The sequence below is a fragment of the Scardinius erythrophthalmus genome (assembly GCF_964197995.2).
Source record: "Scardinius erythrophthalmus genome assembly, chromosome: 5".
Taxonomy (NCBI): Eukaryota; Metazoa; Chordata; class Actinopteri; order Cypriniformes; family Leuciscidae; genus Scardinius; species Scardinius erythrophthalmus.
Window position 1 is genome coordinate 24002653 of NC_138225.1, and position 18390 is coordinate 24021042.

An 18390-nucleotide genomic window follows, 5' to 3' on the forward strand; every position below is an offset into this window, starting at 1 on the left:
TGGGCGTGTCACTCGTAACTTTAGGACTCCTAATTTTTTTGACTAAGAGTAATTCACAAAGCATTTTAGCCCTAAAAGTAGCACCTAAGCCTGGGACAGCTTAAAAGAAGTCGAGAGGACTCCTAACTCACTAAGACCTATTCACAAACCGCTTTTTGTGGCATTTCACGTTGCGATGTTTTGAAATGCGTGCGCGGCGGCTACAGGAGCTTCCAATCGCGAGGGAACAATTTTGCATTGTAGGCATAACTAGGGATGCAATAACGCCACCAACAACAACCAAAACTAGGCTACTCATTCATTGCATGTAAACTAATTGTAACGTTTGATTGTGAATCAAATTAAAATGTTCTTCTCTTTGCAAACGTAGGCAGAGGCATATAGTGACAGATTAATTCAATAACGTTGCAAAGATATTGCATCAATCCATATGTTTCATTAGGCTACTAGGCTATTTGTTTTTCCTTACTCTTTATTCATTTAGGCTATTTATTCAGTTATTCATCATCTTCGTCCTTCGCACTACTTGTGTAGCGCACGCATTCTCAGACCTGTCACCTGTCAATCATCATCGTAGGGGAGGGGTTTGGAATCATTCCCGCGTTACAATCATCAGCCAATCAAGGTGGTCACTTCAGTCAAGCTCGTGCATGAGTAATGACGTCATCCATAGCAACAAAGACTCACTCTTAGTTTAGGAGTTGTCATTTTTCTTTACTAAGAGTAGGTCTGAAAGGCGTTGTGAATAACTTTTAAGAGAAAACTCCTAGCTAAAATCTTTTAGTGCGATTTAGGAGTACTCCTAGTGGTAAGATAAAATGCTTTGTGAATACGGCCCCTGGACTGTGTTTCCCAAAGCATCCTAAGCTGATCCCGTATAAACCATTGGCATCAATTGCAGGCTTGCAATTTTCCCTAAAGCATTGTAAGCCTAAGTACTGGTGCCAATGGTTTCTACGGGATCAGCTTATCCTTTTTTCAGATTTTCATGAGATAAATAAAAGTGGCCGGTGAACTGGGAGAAGAACATAGTAAACTTTATTGTTTCATACAATGTGTGTCCGATATGAATAAAACACTTTGAAATTGTCAAAATTGTCAAATTATAATTGAAAGGATTAGGCTATTATTGCAGCTTCCAATAGCATCAGGCTATATGGAATTTGAATTAAATAAAAACTAAAAATGTCTTCTTTTTTACAGTAGCTACTTCATTTAAATGTCTATTTAAATGTCTGAAACCTCAAATAGCCTAAACATTATGTGGTTAATCACATCGGTCTGATCCAACTCATCAAAGGGTTCAAATCAATCACATTTGGGGGTAGAGCCTCCAAGTGCTCCAAGGTGGAGGGGGGACTGAGGGGCAATGAATGCCCCCTTTTGATTGTTGTCTGTGTAAGACTTAAAACTGCAACGAGATGGAAGGGAAGCAGGGCTATATATATATAGATAACTAAAACTGAAACTAAAATTAAATGTTATCTATATATATGAAGCAGGGCTATATATATATAGATAACTAAAACTGAAACTAAAATTAAATGTTATGTTAATAATATAAATGTTAACTAATACATTTTCAATTTCTTATTAAAAGTCAAAAGAAAAAATCTGGGCCTGTAACCCTAAAGAATTTTTGTGCAAAAAGTGGCTCCTAGCGGTCAAATTCTAAGAAAATTCTCAGAGTCATGACGTTTTCTTAGAATTTCCCCTAAAAGTGACACGAAAATCCCAGTTAATATAAAAGCTATTCCTCAAGATTCCTAGCGCTTAAAAGGGCTCCTAAGGCGAGATCTGCTAAGAGCAGGGAAGAGGACTTTTAGTGGCTTAGGAGTTCCCCTAAGCAGCTGCACAAAATGGCCAACAGGAAAGATGGCCTGCAAACACTGGATGACAGGGAATTATTGAGACGCTACAGATTGGATCGTGCAGGAATCATGTTTGTTATTTTATTTTTTAACAAGCCTTCATAAAAAGACCAGCCAGCAATCACAGGCATTGATAAAAGCTTAGCCGTGTTACCCTCGTTAAGACCACACTGAGTTGTAACGTTGCAATTTCTACTTCATTAAGGACAGCCCCTTGAGATAGGCCATCTTGTTTTCAATGGGGTCCATATGGGAGTGAAAGTACAAAATATGCCAGCTAGGATATTAATATGAGCAAATAAGACACGAATCATTATTTGAACAGGGTGTAATGAGCTTAAGTTTTCACATATTTTAGATTCTAATGTTAGGCTATAACCCCTACAGCTTACTATTCATTTTCCAGATATTTTCTTGAATGTGAAATATTATTTACAATTACAGTCTGCATAAGATTAGAGTGTATAATTATGTTAATTGATTTGAGGGTACATCCTTTGCTCATTATCACCAAAAGTTCATTTTCATCAAACTTGTAGGATCAACCAATCACGGCTTTTGAAATGATGACTCATACCTAGCAACAGGGTCAACCACACCTCCTCACTAAGATAGGATTTTCCATCCATTCCTTGCTCAGAGTTCACTGAAAATGTTCTGGAATCACTTCTAAGCTAAAACTCCTGGCAAGGAATTTTTAGGTTAAGTTAGGCGCTCTCTGAGAGGATTCTCAGAATCTTTAGGGATACGGGCCCTGGAATCTATAACTCTTAAGAATAAGAATCACTTCATCTGGAAGAAGGGGGCCCAAAATTCTGTCTTGCATACCCCCCATAAAACTCTTCATGGCGCCCCTGAGCACAAGTAACGCGAGTTACGTAATCAGATTACCTTTTTAAGTAGATTAGTAAATTTAAAAAAAAAATAAAGGCAAAATATCTGTTACTTTTTCAAACAAGTAACGCAAGTTACTTTGTTTTCTCATTTATTGATTGACAGCTCTCCTGTCCAAATCGAGAGTAAGGTGTTGTGTGCGCTGTGTGAACATTATGGTTGTAGTTCTAGACTAAATGTGAGCTCACTTGCACAATTCCTTCAAATGAATTCCTTCAAATGAATAAAAACAGTAAAATGCAAACTCAGAATATTACACAAACATGCAATAATTAAATATGTTAAATAACACAAATACATTAATCTCACTTTATTAACCAATGTCTTTGCTCCTGAATTTTCAATGATCCAATTCAGCCATACAAATAAGCATAAATGACTTTAGATAAACCATATTTGTGTTTCTTTTTTTTTTTTCTTTTTTTTTTTTTTCTGTTGCTGAAGTAAGTGTAACTTTCCTCCCTTGCATCCTATTCTCCTGCAATCCAGAATGGCAGAACAGCTGAAAGGTTTGTTTGAGCTGCACCCTCTACTGTACAGGCGTGCATTTGCATTTTCTTAAACCTGAGGCTTATTCGTTTCACTTTTGGTGTGAAAGGGCCTTTACATGTGCCATAAATAGAATTATTATTATTTTTTTTATTTTTTTTTTTTAACAAACAAGCAAGCCCAGCCCAGTGGTTCTTTTTCCAAAGTTCTTTTTTAAGGAGTAACGCAATATTGTAACACGTTACTTTTAACTTTCCCCAACACTGCTGATGACGAGTAGGTGGCATCTGCTAGGTGGCACTTTATCAGTTTACTTATTTCCAATCATTCCTTTTGCCATGTATTGCAATAATCCAGTGAGATTTTTGTATAGACAAGAAGTAAATTCGGGGAAGAAACATACTAGGTCCACGGGGGCTTTAGTCTACCACACTACTGCAAGACCAATCTTGGAAATGTTCATTCAAAATGTAGAAATTTAAATCCAAGTATGGCAAGAGCATGTACAGGTATGATACAGACAACGCAAGTGCGCCTTTTGTTCAGCAGGGGGCGACATTGTTCCGTAAATTAAATTCACTAATAGCTCTGAAGCATAGCTCTGAAGCAGACAGTCTATGCTCTTGAGTCTGAAGTAACGTGTGCATGGTAGTGTATCTCTAACTATCGAGGAACAAAGTTTAGGCTGAACTCCTTGTGCAGTTTAGACAAGATGATTGAACATTAACGTCGTTCACTTGAATACACATCATTTCCACTTAAGTTGCTATTCATTTGGATAACTTTTACCTTATGCAGCACTTCTTAAATGGACGCTTTATGACTTTTTATTACGAAATATATAGCATTAATTCGTGCAATGATTTTGAATACTTTCATACACACAACCCCCCCGGTGATATGTAGCCTCATACAATTCCTTAATTATTATATTAATGAGCCCCACCAACAATCTCCTTATCTCTGCCAGATTAGCAGTCTATCTCCTCCCACATTCTCCTAAAGAGCAGTAGCGCTCCGCCTCTCTTTCTTCCTCCTCTCTAAAAGCTCACACCCCGTCAGCTGTTCACTATTGAGAGAGACCTGCACGCGCGAGCTGCTGTATGACGATACGAGCAAATGTATTTATGCACCGCAGTCACAAACATAGAGGAACTAGTTTTCTATGTAACTCAGCAACAATATACCAAACTATACTTGTAGGCTAATTTCTTACGTTAAAAGCGTCTGGATTAAATTACTCTTCATTTGTTTATTTTGTGGTTTATCCACGCGACATCGGACGCTGTTACCAGAGCGCGCGGCGCCGCCAGTATTGTGACTGTCCCTGTCGCGTTGTGGCATGTTTGAGGGCCAAGGCAGACGGAACTGAAGTCTTCATTGCTCCTGAACAGGTAATTTTTTTAATTAAATTTTAACCAAAGTCTGTAGTTTCATAAATGTAAATGCACGTGCATTCTTTAGTCACCATAGGTTGGCTGAACATTTCTTCCATGCTATAAGGTACTATATGTTTTGATGAGGGTTTGTTTATATTAACTTGTGAAAATCCCAAAAAAAAAAAAAAGTATTATAGTAATAATACTTTAGGTTGTAATGTATAATAATAAATAAAACAAATAGTGATGTGTCTGAGTGATGTCATCTGTCATCATTCTAAATTTGATTTCTGTAACATCTGTTGGCACAGACATAAACGGTGCTTTAAACGCAGTTTTTCATAGAGTCTACTTGTTATAACACTTTATTTTATTGTAAGTTATTTACTGATTGTTTATGCTTTATGTATACAGTCATTCACATTGCTATTTTTCAGTGCTGTGTTGCAAAATAATTAATGGCCAATGTCAGCACAGGGTTTCTGGCTCTTGTACTTCACAGCTGTGGCCAATTTAAATGGATTATTGGACTCTATCAGGTGTGATACATCACCATTGCTTTTGTGTCCTTAATGTATTTAGCTCAGTTCGAACATTAGCAGAAACACAATTTAAATTCTCTCCGGAGGGATGTTGACAGCAGGCAGGGACCAGGGGGCGTGTATCGGTTACATGGAAATTCAGACTGATTGGATTTGAATGTGCACCATAAAGGCAACCAGATGGCAGTCGGTGACATTGACACACTTGGTGTTGACTCTGTGCCTGGTGCACAACTCTTTGTTCGCTTTTCCACAGTAAATTTCAGGCAGCGGTGTTTACTTCTGAGAGGTTTTTTTTTCCCCCTTTTCAGTTTCCCCTCCTTATCCGTCCGCCTTTGAACACCTGGTAATGATTAGACTCCCTTGCATTTGTTCACATTCCAGTCGGCTAGACATCAGAGAGGCTTCCAGTTGTTTTTTATGTTGTGTTTGCAGAATTACTTCATCTTTCTCTTCCTTCTTATTGAGGTTTGACATGCTCTTTGTGTAGTATTGATCATATCACTGTTCAAAACAATGTCAGTCAACTTCTGAAACGGTTTAAATACCGCTGTTTAAAGCCCAGCAGTATGCCAGTTTTGTCAATGAAATGATTTCTCTCTCTTTTTTTGTTTCAGGATTCAATGAAAATGTCTGTCTGTGTCCACGAGAACCGCAAGTCTCGTGCCAGCACGGGCTCTATGAACATCTACCTGTTCCACAAGTCCTCGTACGCAGACAGCGTGCTAATGCACCTGAATGCTCTTCGTCAGCAGAGACTCTTCACGGATGTTCTGCTCCACGCTGGAAACCGCTCTTTCCCATGCCACAGGGCTGTGCTGGCCGCCTGCAGCCGCTACTTTGAAGCAATGTTTAGCGGAGGGCTGAGAGAAAGTCAGGACAGTGAAGTGGACTTCAGGGACTCCATTCATCCAGAGGTATTGTTGTAGTGTTTAAATTTGTGTTGTATTCTAGTCCAAGTGTGTTGAAGTGATAGTTCACCCAAAAATGAAAATACTGCCATAATTTACTCAACCCTTATGTGGTTCCAAACCTGTATGGTTTTCTTCTGTGGAACACAAAATAAGATAATTTGAAAAAATGTTGATGAATGAAGGTGATCTTCTTTTCTTTCTTTCTTTAAGTCAGTGGGGTCCAATGTTTTTTGGACCCTGGTGACTTTCACTGTAGGACAAAACCATTAAAACACAATATATGATATTTTGAGGGAGTAAATTACAAAAATATTTGGGGGGGGGGTCTCTTTAAATTGTATGCTTCTCAAAGGTACAACATATGATTGATTGGAGAGTTCTAAAACTTGGAGAACCTCTGGGTTTGAACATCAGACTTGCTTTTGCAAAACAATAGCTCCGTGGGCTTCAAGTAATTCATATTGCAGTTAGACTGCAAAAATTAGAGGTTATCACTTTTAGGTTAACTTTATTTTTACTCCACATTGTCAAGGTATTGGAGCTCCTACTGGACTACGCCTACTCGTCAAGAGTAATAATAAACGAGGAGAACGCAGAGTCTCTTCTTGAGGCCGGTGACATGCTGGAGTTTCAGGACATTCGTGATGCCTGTGCAGAGTTCCTGGAGAAGAACCTCCATCCATCCAATTGCCTGGGCATGCTGCTGCTTTCGGATGCTCACCAGTGCACCCAGCTGTTCCAGCTGTCCTGGAGCATGTGTCTCAGTAACTTCCCGGCTATCTGCAAGACTGAAGAGTTTCTCCAGCTGCCCAAGGACATGCTGGTCCAACTGCTGGCACACGAAGAGCTCGAAACCGAGGACGAGCGTCTGGTCTACGAGTCAGCTCTCAACTGGGTGAACTACGACCTTGAGAGGAGGCACTGTCATCTTCCAGAGCTGCTCCGTACTGTGCGTCTGGCTCTCCTGCCTGCCATCTTCCTTATGGAGAACGTCTCTACGGAGGAGCTCATCATCGCACAGGCTAAAAGCAAAGAGCTGGTAGACGAGGCCATCCGCTGCAAACTGCGCATCTTGCAAAACGACGGCGTCGTCAACAGTCCTTGCGCCCGGCCTCGCAAGACCAGTCATGCCCTTTTCTTGCTGGGCGGCCCCACGTTTATGTGCGACAAGCTCTACCTGGTGGACCAGAAGGCCAAAGAGATCATTCCAAAGGCAGACATCCCCAGCCCACGAAAGGAGTTCAGCGCCTGTGCCATTGGCTGCAAAGTGTACGTGACAGGTGGCCGGGGCTCTGAGAACGGTGTGTCTAAGGACGTTTGGGTGTACGATACGTTACAGGAGGAATGGTCTAAAGCGGCTCCGATGCTGATAGCACGTTTCGGTCACGGTTCCGCTGAGTTACGCCACTGCCTGTATGTTGTCGGAGGTCACACAGCTGCCACTGGCTGTCTGCCTGCATCACCATCTGTGTCCTTGAAGCAGGTAGAGCAGTTTGACCCAGTTGCTAACAAGTGGAGCATGGTGGCACCACTGCGAGAAGGAGTTAGTAATGCAGCCGTGGTCAGCGTGAAGCTTAAGTTGTTCGCCTTCGGAGGGACGAGTGTGGCCCACGACAAGCTGCCCAAAGTTCAGTGCTACGATCCCTCAGAAAATCGCTGGACAGTCCCGGCGACCTGCCCGCAGCCGTGGCGCTACACTGCAGCTGCTGTTCTCGGCAACCAGATCTTTGTAATGGGGGGTGACACCGAATTCTCTGCTTGCTCTGCCTACAAATTCAGCAGTGAGACTTATCAGTGGACTAAAGTTGGAGATGTTACAGCGAAACGAATGAGCTGCCAGGCGGTGGCCTCTGGAAACAAACTTTATGTGGTGGGTGGCTACTTTGGTACACAGCGCTGTAAAACCCTGGACTGCTATGACCCTACGCTCGATGCCTGGAACAGCATCACTACCGTACCTTATTCCTTGATCCCCACTGCCTTCGTCAGCACCTGGAAACACCTTCCAGCCTGAAGCACGCCTGTACTTCCTTCTGTGACCCTGCTGTTCCTATGAGGTAGGTTGTGCAATCTAAAAACAAAATTACCAGAATTGTTATATATATATAATTTTTTTTTTTTATTATTATAGAAAGGGATGCATTATGTAGCTGTACCATACCAGTAATCTGGCAATATTAGATTTGGTATCTGTATTATTAATTAATACTTTAAAACAAATAATGTAATAACTCTGTTAAATGCAATATTTATCAAATTTAAAAATCCATTCAGAACATCCAGTTTTATACTGTACAACATAAAGTTGTGTGCATAAATTAATTTTAAATGAATTAAATTTATTACTTTATAGTAGACTAAAATAACTTAATTCATAAAAAATAGTATAGAATGTGCTATGTATGTCTGCATTGTTACTGTAGTTTGTAAGGACTGAAATACATTTAAGATAAGTTTCCCTTGAAACTCTAGGGAATTTCAGAGGAAGTGTTAATGTCCTTAATTAGCAATGGGCTGGATGCATCTCATTAAACATGTTAAAATAATATTTGCTAATTTTCCCAAAATTCATTTTCAACTGAATTAACTCTAAGTCCCAGTGTTGTGGTTGGCATGCACATTACCCTCTTTGTAAGCATACAGACACACAGGAAAAAATCCTATGTACAAGGTTACATGGCTCTTTGTTTGTTCATATGCACACTACATTTGGATATAGTGGATTATAGATATAATTTATCCCTCATGAGCTGCAATGTGCATACTTTGACAAAGAACCTTATTAAAATCAGTGGCAAATTGAGTATTGACAGAGCAATTAGACTTTGTTAGGAGTCAGAGAGGAAAGGAATGGCAAGGCAGCATGCTATGAATATCAACCAGGTCAACTCTGCTCATATGTGCAATCAGATATGTTTATTTCTATCTATCAGCTCCCTGGTGCTCTCTGAATTTTTTTCTCATTTCTTGTCTGATGGTCCTTTATACAGTTTTCCTTTTTTTTCTGTGAAGTGATTCTTCTGTTATATATAGGTGTGCTAATCTCAGTGTTTCACTTTAATCTAGAACTTTCAAAGCTGGTGCAATAATGGACGTTTTATAATAGGTTGCTACAGATGTCACGTCTCCTGAGAGTCCATAAAAATTCTAGCTGTTAAGCATTGGGCCTTGCTCAGTCTCCAGGAAAACAGGCTTTGGTCACAGCAGGACTGCATCAGAAAAGGGCATCAGGCTTTCCAGTATCTACCTCTCAGCAGTGATATGCCCACTGATGCAGTGTTTGTGTGCTCTGTCTGGTCTGGCTGATACGGAGGCTCTGCTGTATCTGATCAGTCTCCAGTCTGGGAGAGAGAGAGAGAAAAAAGAGATCCTTGCTTGAGAGAATTCAGAGCCTTCATCTTTGAGCTGGAGATTCAAGCTTCACGCACCTACCATAGAAAGATGCTAGACTACACCTGAATTTTAATGTGCGCGTGGGCACATGCAAATCTTCACATGTAAAATTTAGATCCAAAGTAAAACTGTGTGTTTGTGTGCCTCTGTTGTGAGGAGGCAGCTTGCGGTAGGGCTGAATGAGTTATGAGCGTGCAGTGAGGGGCGTTGCACCGAGGGTAATTGAAGCAGAATAGAAGACTTTTATTGTTCCTGAGGGGGAAATTTGTCTAAGGGTGGAGGAAGTAGGGAAGAGAGGTAGGGTGAATGGAGGAGGAGGGAGAAAGGCAGAGAAAGAAATGGTGAGGTGTTGTGTATTTGAATGAGCAGTGGGTTGACAACATGGAGCATGCTTGCATTACGTCTGAGCAACAGTTCAGTAACTATGCAGTTCGTTTTCAATGGACTGTTATATTGTTGAGCTAGAGTCTTTATCTTTGTCTGAGCATACATGCCACAATGCGTAATCAAATATATGAATGATTAAATGTATATTGTTCATCACCGCTCTCTTTCTGATTAAAGGTGGTGTCACATTTACCATTGTTTGGTGAATTTATGCAGGAAATCCAGTCATTTCAATTAGGAATCCACACAATCAGGAATTTTGCATAATGGTAAAAGATTTCCCCATGCAGATTTAACTGGGTTGACCAAAAGAATGTATGATGACCACACCTTAATGTGTGTACATGCTGGAAGAAGCAGAGCTACAATCACATTATCTTGGTACGTTAATTCAATGACACCAAAAAATTAAAGTCCGACTGAGGTGTGTATGTGACTAAAAAAAATTAATTGCTATAATCCGATGGATATGCATGCAAGCATACTTGTATCTACTGTGTCAGTTTAATCAGGTTTCATTTAAATGGATTTAGTCAATGTATACTGATAAAAGTGTGTGGCAAAACAAAAATTAATTCAATAGATTCATAACTGTAGTGGAAGATCAGAGATCAGCTTAATCCCACGCTGTTGTTGGTTCAAATGATTTTTATTCGGAAATCTTTTTGGCTTGACTCATGCATGTTTTACTCTGAAGTTAAGCAATCTATAAAAGTGAGTGAGTCATAGCTGTTGTTTTTTCATAAATGGTTTCGGTTCTGTTAATCGTCATGTTTTACATTTGTGCTGGAATCCTTGTAATTCACATTGTGATGTGTGTTGGGGGGCAAAACTGAAATCAAGCTAGATGCATTTATATGTTGAGTATTTCATTGGAAAGAAAAGAGAACGTATAGACAGCATTTTTGTTCTTATTTTATGAGAAGATTTTTCTTTACTCTCTGAATGAAAGCACCGAACAATAGAAAGCTTTATCTCTGCCTGGTAGAATGAAATTAATATTTTATACAGTCATTTCTTCTCTGCCATGGAAGGTGCAGTGAGAACAGAATAACCCCTAAATGCTGACAGTCAACCAAACAGGACAGTAGACTAAACAAGCTCTACACCAACTTAACTTCCTCCCCAATGAAAAACAACACCCATTCCAGTCCTGACCCTTTGGTGCTGGTCATTTAGCTTTGCTTTTAAAGTCTCTGTGACTATGTGTGCCTGTGAAATGCTGCCCACCTCGGCAGGGCAGTTAATTTCAAAGTGGTGGTCCTTCCTTTGTTCACTGAGCCATTCCAATGCATTTAAAAGACCATGAAGTGTTCTAAGCAAGCTTCCTCCCTACTAACAATGAGGAGCCTCACTGCTGGCCAGAGGAGTGGGAGGAGAGAGAAGACAGAGATGAGGGGAGAGGGGGAGGCCTGGATAAGGGAGGGTAAACAAAGATTTTCAGTCTTGCTCTTTCGTTCTCGCCGACTGGCTATGTTTTCTCACACTCAAAACTCCTGCTATCTCTCTCCCATGGGAATGCATCTGGTTACAGAGATCCTCCCTTTTCCTACGTACATTGACACACTGCTCTCTTTATCGCTTATCTTTTCCCTCTCTCTCTTTTGAAAGAAGTCTCACCAAGGCTGCATACATTTGATAAAATTATGTAAAAGGTAATATTGTAAATACTATTACAATTTTAAATAACTTTTCTATTTGAATGTTTTACGATGTAATTGTATTCCTGTGATGGCAAAGTTGAATTTTCAGCATCATTACTCCAGTCTTCAGTGTCACGTGATCCTTCAGAAATCATTCTAATAGGCTGATTTGGTGCTCAACAAACATTTCTAATTATTATCAATGTTGAAACTGGCTGCTTAATATTTTTTGTGGAGACAGCAAAGAAAGATTAAAAGGACAGGTACAGGCTAGAGACAGAAAATATCATTAACTCAGTATAAAAACAAAAGACATCAATGGAAAACATCCACCATGGTAAAAAGCGAAGCTTGTATGTTCATGCGCGTGTGCGCAAGTGTGATCTGCACATACTCGTGTGTGTGTGTGTGTGTGTGTGTGTGTGTGTTTATGCCAGGCTTGAGTTTGTTTGTTTGGTGTGGGAGTGGAGGGAGGTCATTAGTCCAAGCTGTGTTCATTCACCGTCAGCTCCATGCTGCTTAGATGAAGTGCCATGGTTCATTGAACATTTTGTCTTCAAAAACAGCTCTGTAGAATCTACACCCAGCCGGCCCCGGGATCGATGGAGGGATGGATTTGGTTTTGCCCCCTTCCAGTCTCTTTGGGCTTCTGTTTGAGTGTGTTTAATTGGCAAGCGTTTCTTCTGTAACTGCAGGGCTCTGTTGCCCTTTACTGTTGTTTTTATGAACTATGCACAACTTAAAAGAAGAAAGTGGGATTTGGGAAGGAAAAGAGAGGGAGAATGCATGCTAACAACCTGATTTGGATGCTCTGGGGGACTTTTGCTTTCAAATGATCACCTTCACTCCATTTTTCTCTTATTTCGAGCTAGAGGCCCTGAGAGAGAAAGAGAACACGAGACTCAAGAATAGATATTGGCCTTGCAGAAGCTTAAGGCTTTAAAACGATGGCGGAGTCAAAGCCAAATAGGAAAAACGCACCATTGCATTTGGTGCAACAATAGACAGAAGAGGAAGCTTTTGTTGACTACATTTAGTTGTGATTTAGGTTCCTAAATGCTTCTTTCTTAGCTTAATACCACCAATGATCTGACTGAATGCAGATGGTTTTTAAAAGAGTACAGGGCTTTGTGTGTGTAATTTCTTTTGGCTTGTATCTGCTGCTGAGCAGGTGTGAGGGTCTGACCTGTCCTCTCCTTTTGTTTTTTCCTTGAGGGGGAAACAAATGGCCAGGGTTAACGTCTAAATTGTTTATGAGATGTTATACTTTTCTGAAATGCATGTGCCGTAAATGTGACATTATGGGAGTTTAATTTGCATTTCTAATGTTTTTGTTGTCTTTTCTTTCCACAGAGTTCCTTGTGTCCACTTGTCGTTATTGTCTACTGGATTCCAACTGTGAAGAAACGCTATAACCCCTCTGTGCAATTTTACAAAAAGACTTTCTCCCATAAGAGCTAAGTATTGTGCACAAAGTCCAGTCACAAAGCTTTTTTCTGCTGCAAGTTCGCCAAAATATTTTAACTTCCTGCTTGGAAGTTTCAAGAACGTTGTGATGTCGTATCCAACATTTTGTGAAGTATCAGTACGTGGTTCTTCACAGTGAAAACCAAAAGAACTGCGATGCATTCTGAAAGCCCTGTCTGCTTCCATCATAACCAGCATAAATCATTACTTTCGCCCCCCCCCACGTTTGTGTACTGACCAGTTTTTTTTTTTTTTTTTTACAATGCTGATGCCATGTAAGCTAAAATAGACCTGTATGCCTGTCTTAATTTCTATACTGCATGAAGGATGAGTGGAAGCTTTTAATTAGGAAGATCAACAGGAGTCTCAACGCATGATTGGAGATGTTAAGATACTCCAGGAAAAGTACTTCACATCCTGAAATGTATATACCTTTTCTTATCCCATGGTGATGTTAAAAAATAGACCTTGCTTAAAAGGAGAGAGACTGAGGCGGGCTCGTAATGGACTGATAAACGTAATATTTTGCTGGTTTAAAGAATAAAAAGGACAGAAGGAAACATGAGAGCCTTTTTTACGTATTTGTCCTTCACACGTCTGTACAAGGAGGACAGACTGTTGCTGAACTGTTCCTGTTGAACAAACCTTAGCAGCTTGGTGTGAAAATAGACATGGGCACAGTGTGTCCCAAGGTACACGCGCCAGCTGTGTGTATGTGACAGTGCGGAAGAGGCATGTCCCAGCATGTTAGTCTGAACGAGAGACCATCTGACCCCACTCAACACCCGATCATACTCCCACCCCCTACAAAATAAACACCCGACAAACAGCGTGAGCATGCCCTCTGAGAAACTGACGACAAACCCTATCCTTCCAGCTTCTGATCACTGACCGACTCATATTCCAAGATTCTCCTGTACAAAACTCGAATTGTGCGAGACACTTCTGCTTCACTGTTTTTGCCTGTACTATTCTAAGCACATACAGTCACGGTAAACGTGAACGACAGAAGGAGAGAGAGAAGATGTGAGAGCCATTTCATCACCCTGTGAGGGAATGCAGTATCTATGGCAACAACTAAACTGTAAAAAAAAAAAAAAAAAAAAAAGGACAATAGCAAGAAAAGTGCAAGAAACTGGCTGTCTGGCTTAAAAATATTTCAGTGTCTATTAATAGTCTTAATTTATGAGGTTTTTTAAAGTTTTTTGTTTTCCATTGTGTATTAGTAATTTTTTTTATTTATTGTTATTTTTATTTTATTTTTTGGCTTGTATACATGTTTGGATGTATAAAAGTTAACAGGTTTTTGTCCCACGCATGGCCCAACATGCTCTGTGTTCCTGCTGCTTTTTTGCACATATACGTAAGGTAATTTTGACTGAGCAGGTGGAATTTGTAGTGGTCAGCGAACGCTTGAGCCTCTTGCTCATCTGATCAAAAACAGGGAGGCTTGGGGGTCAGAGGTCTTTGACAGGATAAGAATGGGCCGAATGATGTCACAGCCTCAGATTACCCTGGGTGCAAGTGGGCAGGTCAGCAGATGGGGGAGTGGGAAAGTGGTTTTGAGAGATTAGGGGACGGCAAGGAAAATTCTTCAAACTGGGTAGGCAGTTCACCCAAAAAATTTTCATGTACTCGCCCTCAGATTCAGAATTGTCATTTTTGGGTGAACTATCTAGATTCTTTAAATGAAAAGTTAAACATCATTTGTTCTTAAACCACAGATCAATCCACCTGGCTGTAATGGTGCACTGACCTGCATCAACTTCTGTTTTATACAGAATAATTGGACCTCAAACCACCATTTAAAAAGCATTAAGTTTCATCTACTAGAACATCAGCATAGTTTATCAAGTGCTTTCGACCAGTGCCTAGTGACCCCATGCCAAACTCGTTCCAGTATGCAGCCTCTGTTCCCCTGCCTCTCTCAGGACTGGAGCTCAGGCTGACCCAGGGTTTCTGTGGGCTGCAAGGTTCATGTAAAAGCTAGCTGGGGAATGTGACGTATGCAGCTGCTCTCAGAACAGCTGGAACTGTCGCCAGAATGTCGTAACTTTGACTGATCCTTATAGTTCAGCTGTGCTGTGAACATTATGATTGGATTAGGAATATGTCACAGACACCTTGCTGGATCACTCTGAAAAGTAAACGTAATTCTATTGAAGAACCGTTTTGGGTTCCCCTAAGAACTTTTCAAAGAATATTTTTTCTTACACTGACTACACTGGACGTGAGTGGCGCAACTCGAAAAAAGCAAATAGAGCCCATTGTAAAAAGAGATACTGTCTACACTGTATGTGACGTGGCACAGACAGTAAACCAATGCCTCGTTCTATTTCTGAACATACTCCATGCACGTGCACTACTTCCAACAACAGTACGAATGGATTCAGAACTTTTGCTTTGGCGCAGTCAGTGTAGACTGACTCAAGCTGTTGTGACGCAGTGCCCCATGTAGACAAAGTGTTAGTGGGAAGAACATTTTAATAATCTTATAACCAAAGAACCTTTTGTGCATTGAAACGGTTCAATTGGTGTTAAAATGGTCACGAAATCCTAGTTGTCAATAAAGAATTTTATTTTTAAGAGTGATTGTTAGTTGCTATAGTCTGTGGCATAAAAAAGTGATTATTTTGAATCAGCCGATTTTAAGGATGATGACCACAATGGTGTAATGATAAAGCTAGATCCCAAATGTCTCAAAATGAGTAAAAGCAATGTCTACAGAAGGGCACGGACCATAGTGCTTTCATGTCGATGCCAAACGCACTGCCTGTAGAGATGATCTGTTTCAGTCTTCACTGTGGAGCTACACGGTGACTTTTGGGTTGAATAACAACACTGGCAGTTTGCTATGCTATAGTTGTTCTACATGCTTCAAACAAATTACATAGCTTTATATAAATATAATATAAAATTTAATGTTGTTCAATTGCACAGCTTCAAAACTGAATTGAAATCCCTGAGAGAGAGAAAATGGTTGCAATGGGGTTCATGTTCCTCCCATAAACCCTCTCATCTCCATCTCCTCCAGGAAATTCTTGCTTAAAAAGTTCACTTTGGCCTTTAGGGTCTTTACACCCCCCGCCTCCCCCTTCCAAAATACCTTTTCACAGAACACTGCACACTCTGACCTCCAGCCAATCAGAAAACCCAGTTCTGCCCCCCTCACATAGCACAGTTGCCACAGCAATGGTCAACAATCATTGCTCCCCGCTCCATTTGAACTGGTAATAGTTGAGTGTTTTGTTTTTTCTCCTTTCTCTCCCTCTTACCTCTTTGCCCTCCCTTTTACCCTTGTCCTCCTGCTCAAGTGAAAGATTGATTCGGAAGTGACTCATAAGCCTGTGTGCATTGAGAACTCTTAAACGCTGTATGCCTTTACAAACAGACGCATTGCTAAAACATTGTCAATGTTGGCCTGTGCTCTTGTTTTTGTGGGTGTCATTTTTCTTTTCATTTCTATATGTCGTGTTATATAATTGTATTGTTATTTTATCTCAACCACTGCGGTTAACATTATTTTGTACAAGTGATTTTTTCACAATGTGAAATTCATGGCTAAATAAAGATAAGAGTTTTTCCTCTTGATGGATATAAAAGCGTATTGCATTATTCAGGTTTTCATAACTGGCAAAAAAAAAAAAAACTTTAGTATATGCTTTCTGAAGTAAGTTACCATTCTTTTATGCAGAGAAATAAAGCTTTTAATTCCAGCATGGCTTATTTGGAGCTTATTAAAAACATTTCTCACATATCTGGCCAGCTATATATTGCAAGCAGCACTCTCCTGTACGAAGTGTTAACTGGGTGTGTGTTTAATAAGGGCCCCTATAAATGTACAGAAAAGGCTGAGATCATCGTGTGTGTGTCTACAAGACAGGAAGTAACAGCCATACGTGACCCATAAGATACTTTCCCTTTTATTCCAGCGTTGCTATGGCAACCCTGACCCTTATCTGCAATTCTGGCAGCTGATGTGAAGCATGAAAATTTAAAAAGACCTCCTCCACCACAGGCCTCCTTTTCCTGTCCTCTTGCCATTTCTTGTGGAAGTTCCTCCTATGTTTATTTATCATCCTTTTACCTTGTTCCTTTTATTCTGTAATGAATATCAAATAACCACAGTCTATTTTTAACCATAACGATAATATTCTGCATCCTGCCTAGCGTAAGGTCTACCATGAGTAAACAGACACACACAGTGACACACGTTCTCGTCCTGAGGACAAGAGTGTTTACATTCCTGTGCTAAAGCGACTCCCTTTCAACAGGTTAAAGTAAGACCAGTTTTACACGCTCCTGACACATACCTAAGCACACACTATGGCAAGATGATAAGGATGTGCTTAATCACACCCTTAGAAAGACATAAAATTCACACTTCTCACAGGCTCATATAACCCAAGTGATTACAATATATCTCTATGATAATAACATGTCGACTTAAGATAATAAATATGAATGCTTATATTGGAGATATGGATTGTGTAATGTCATGGTAATTTCCTCCAATCAATATAGTTTAAAACCCAATTACATACCTGCATACAACACAGTCATGTGATATGATATCCCTCAAGTTCCTGTTGCCAGGCAACATGTCAGTTAGTCCCAGTGAGCTGGCACATGCTCTGTGTTTTCTGCCATATTAAGAGCCTACTTGAGATGTCACTGTCTCTTGGCCAGTAATAGGGCGCTCTATGTGAAATCAGATCCAATCATCAATCAGGTGCAGACTCTGCAGAGCACCGTTATTCAGCCAATGGCTATAATAAAAATAGCAAAATAATGGCAAAACAAGCATCTCTTTCTCTCGTGGCATTCTCTAATTACCAGCGCTCGTGGCACGTCTTACACCCTTTATCATTTTACGATTAATAATCAGAAAAATCAGTACAAGTATACGTAATTGGCGTGCTGTCCAAGGAGAGGGTTCCGAGCTCGAACCCAGAGAGTATTCCCCCCATATCTCTAGTTAGGAGAGTGTGAGGAGAAGGGGTAATAGAGTCATGCTGAAAACTATCGAGGAACATATGGAGAGTCGGCTGCGTATATACAGTATAGGCCTCCTCTTGTGCTGATTGGATAGATCATTTGAACACTCATTTGAGTGTTGATAAAACATCCTTCCTTGTGGTTTCGGTAGTTTTATGAGCTGAACACTATACAACCCCTGAACCTAAGCTGCATACTTTCTAAACAAAACAAATCATATAATATATTTACAAATTCTGTCATAACTTCAATATATTTTTATAATCGTTTGTAATTCATTTTCATAACCTTCCTAACCTCCATATTCTTTTAGAACCCGAAAAGCATCTCCATAATGGACCTTCACAGACAATTTGAGCAAATTGGAACACAAAAAAAATATATATTTAATATATTCACTTCATATAAGTTTA

General features: G+C 40.1%; 1 protein-coding gene across 1 annotated transcript; it reads left to right on the forward strand.

The window, feature by feature from the left end:
* Positions 1 to 4241: 4241 nt before the first annotated feature.
* Positions 4242 to 14065, forward strand: enc1 (ectodermal-neural cortex 1). Its single transcript, XM_081365652.1, has 4 exons — positions 4242 to 4648; positions 5793 to 6092; positions 6622 to 8146; positions 12866 to 14065. The coding sequence occupies exons 2-3, from the start codon at positions 5799 to 5801 to the stop codon at positions 8101 to 8103; spliced, it is 1776 nt and encodes a 591-aa protein (XP_081221778.1). The 5' UTR covers positions 4242 to 4648; positions 5793 to 5798; the 3' UTR covers positions 8104 to 8146; positions 12866 to 14065.
* Positions 14066 to 18390: the final 4325 nt, after the last annotated feature.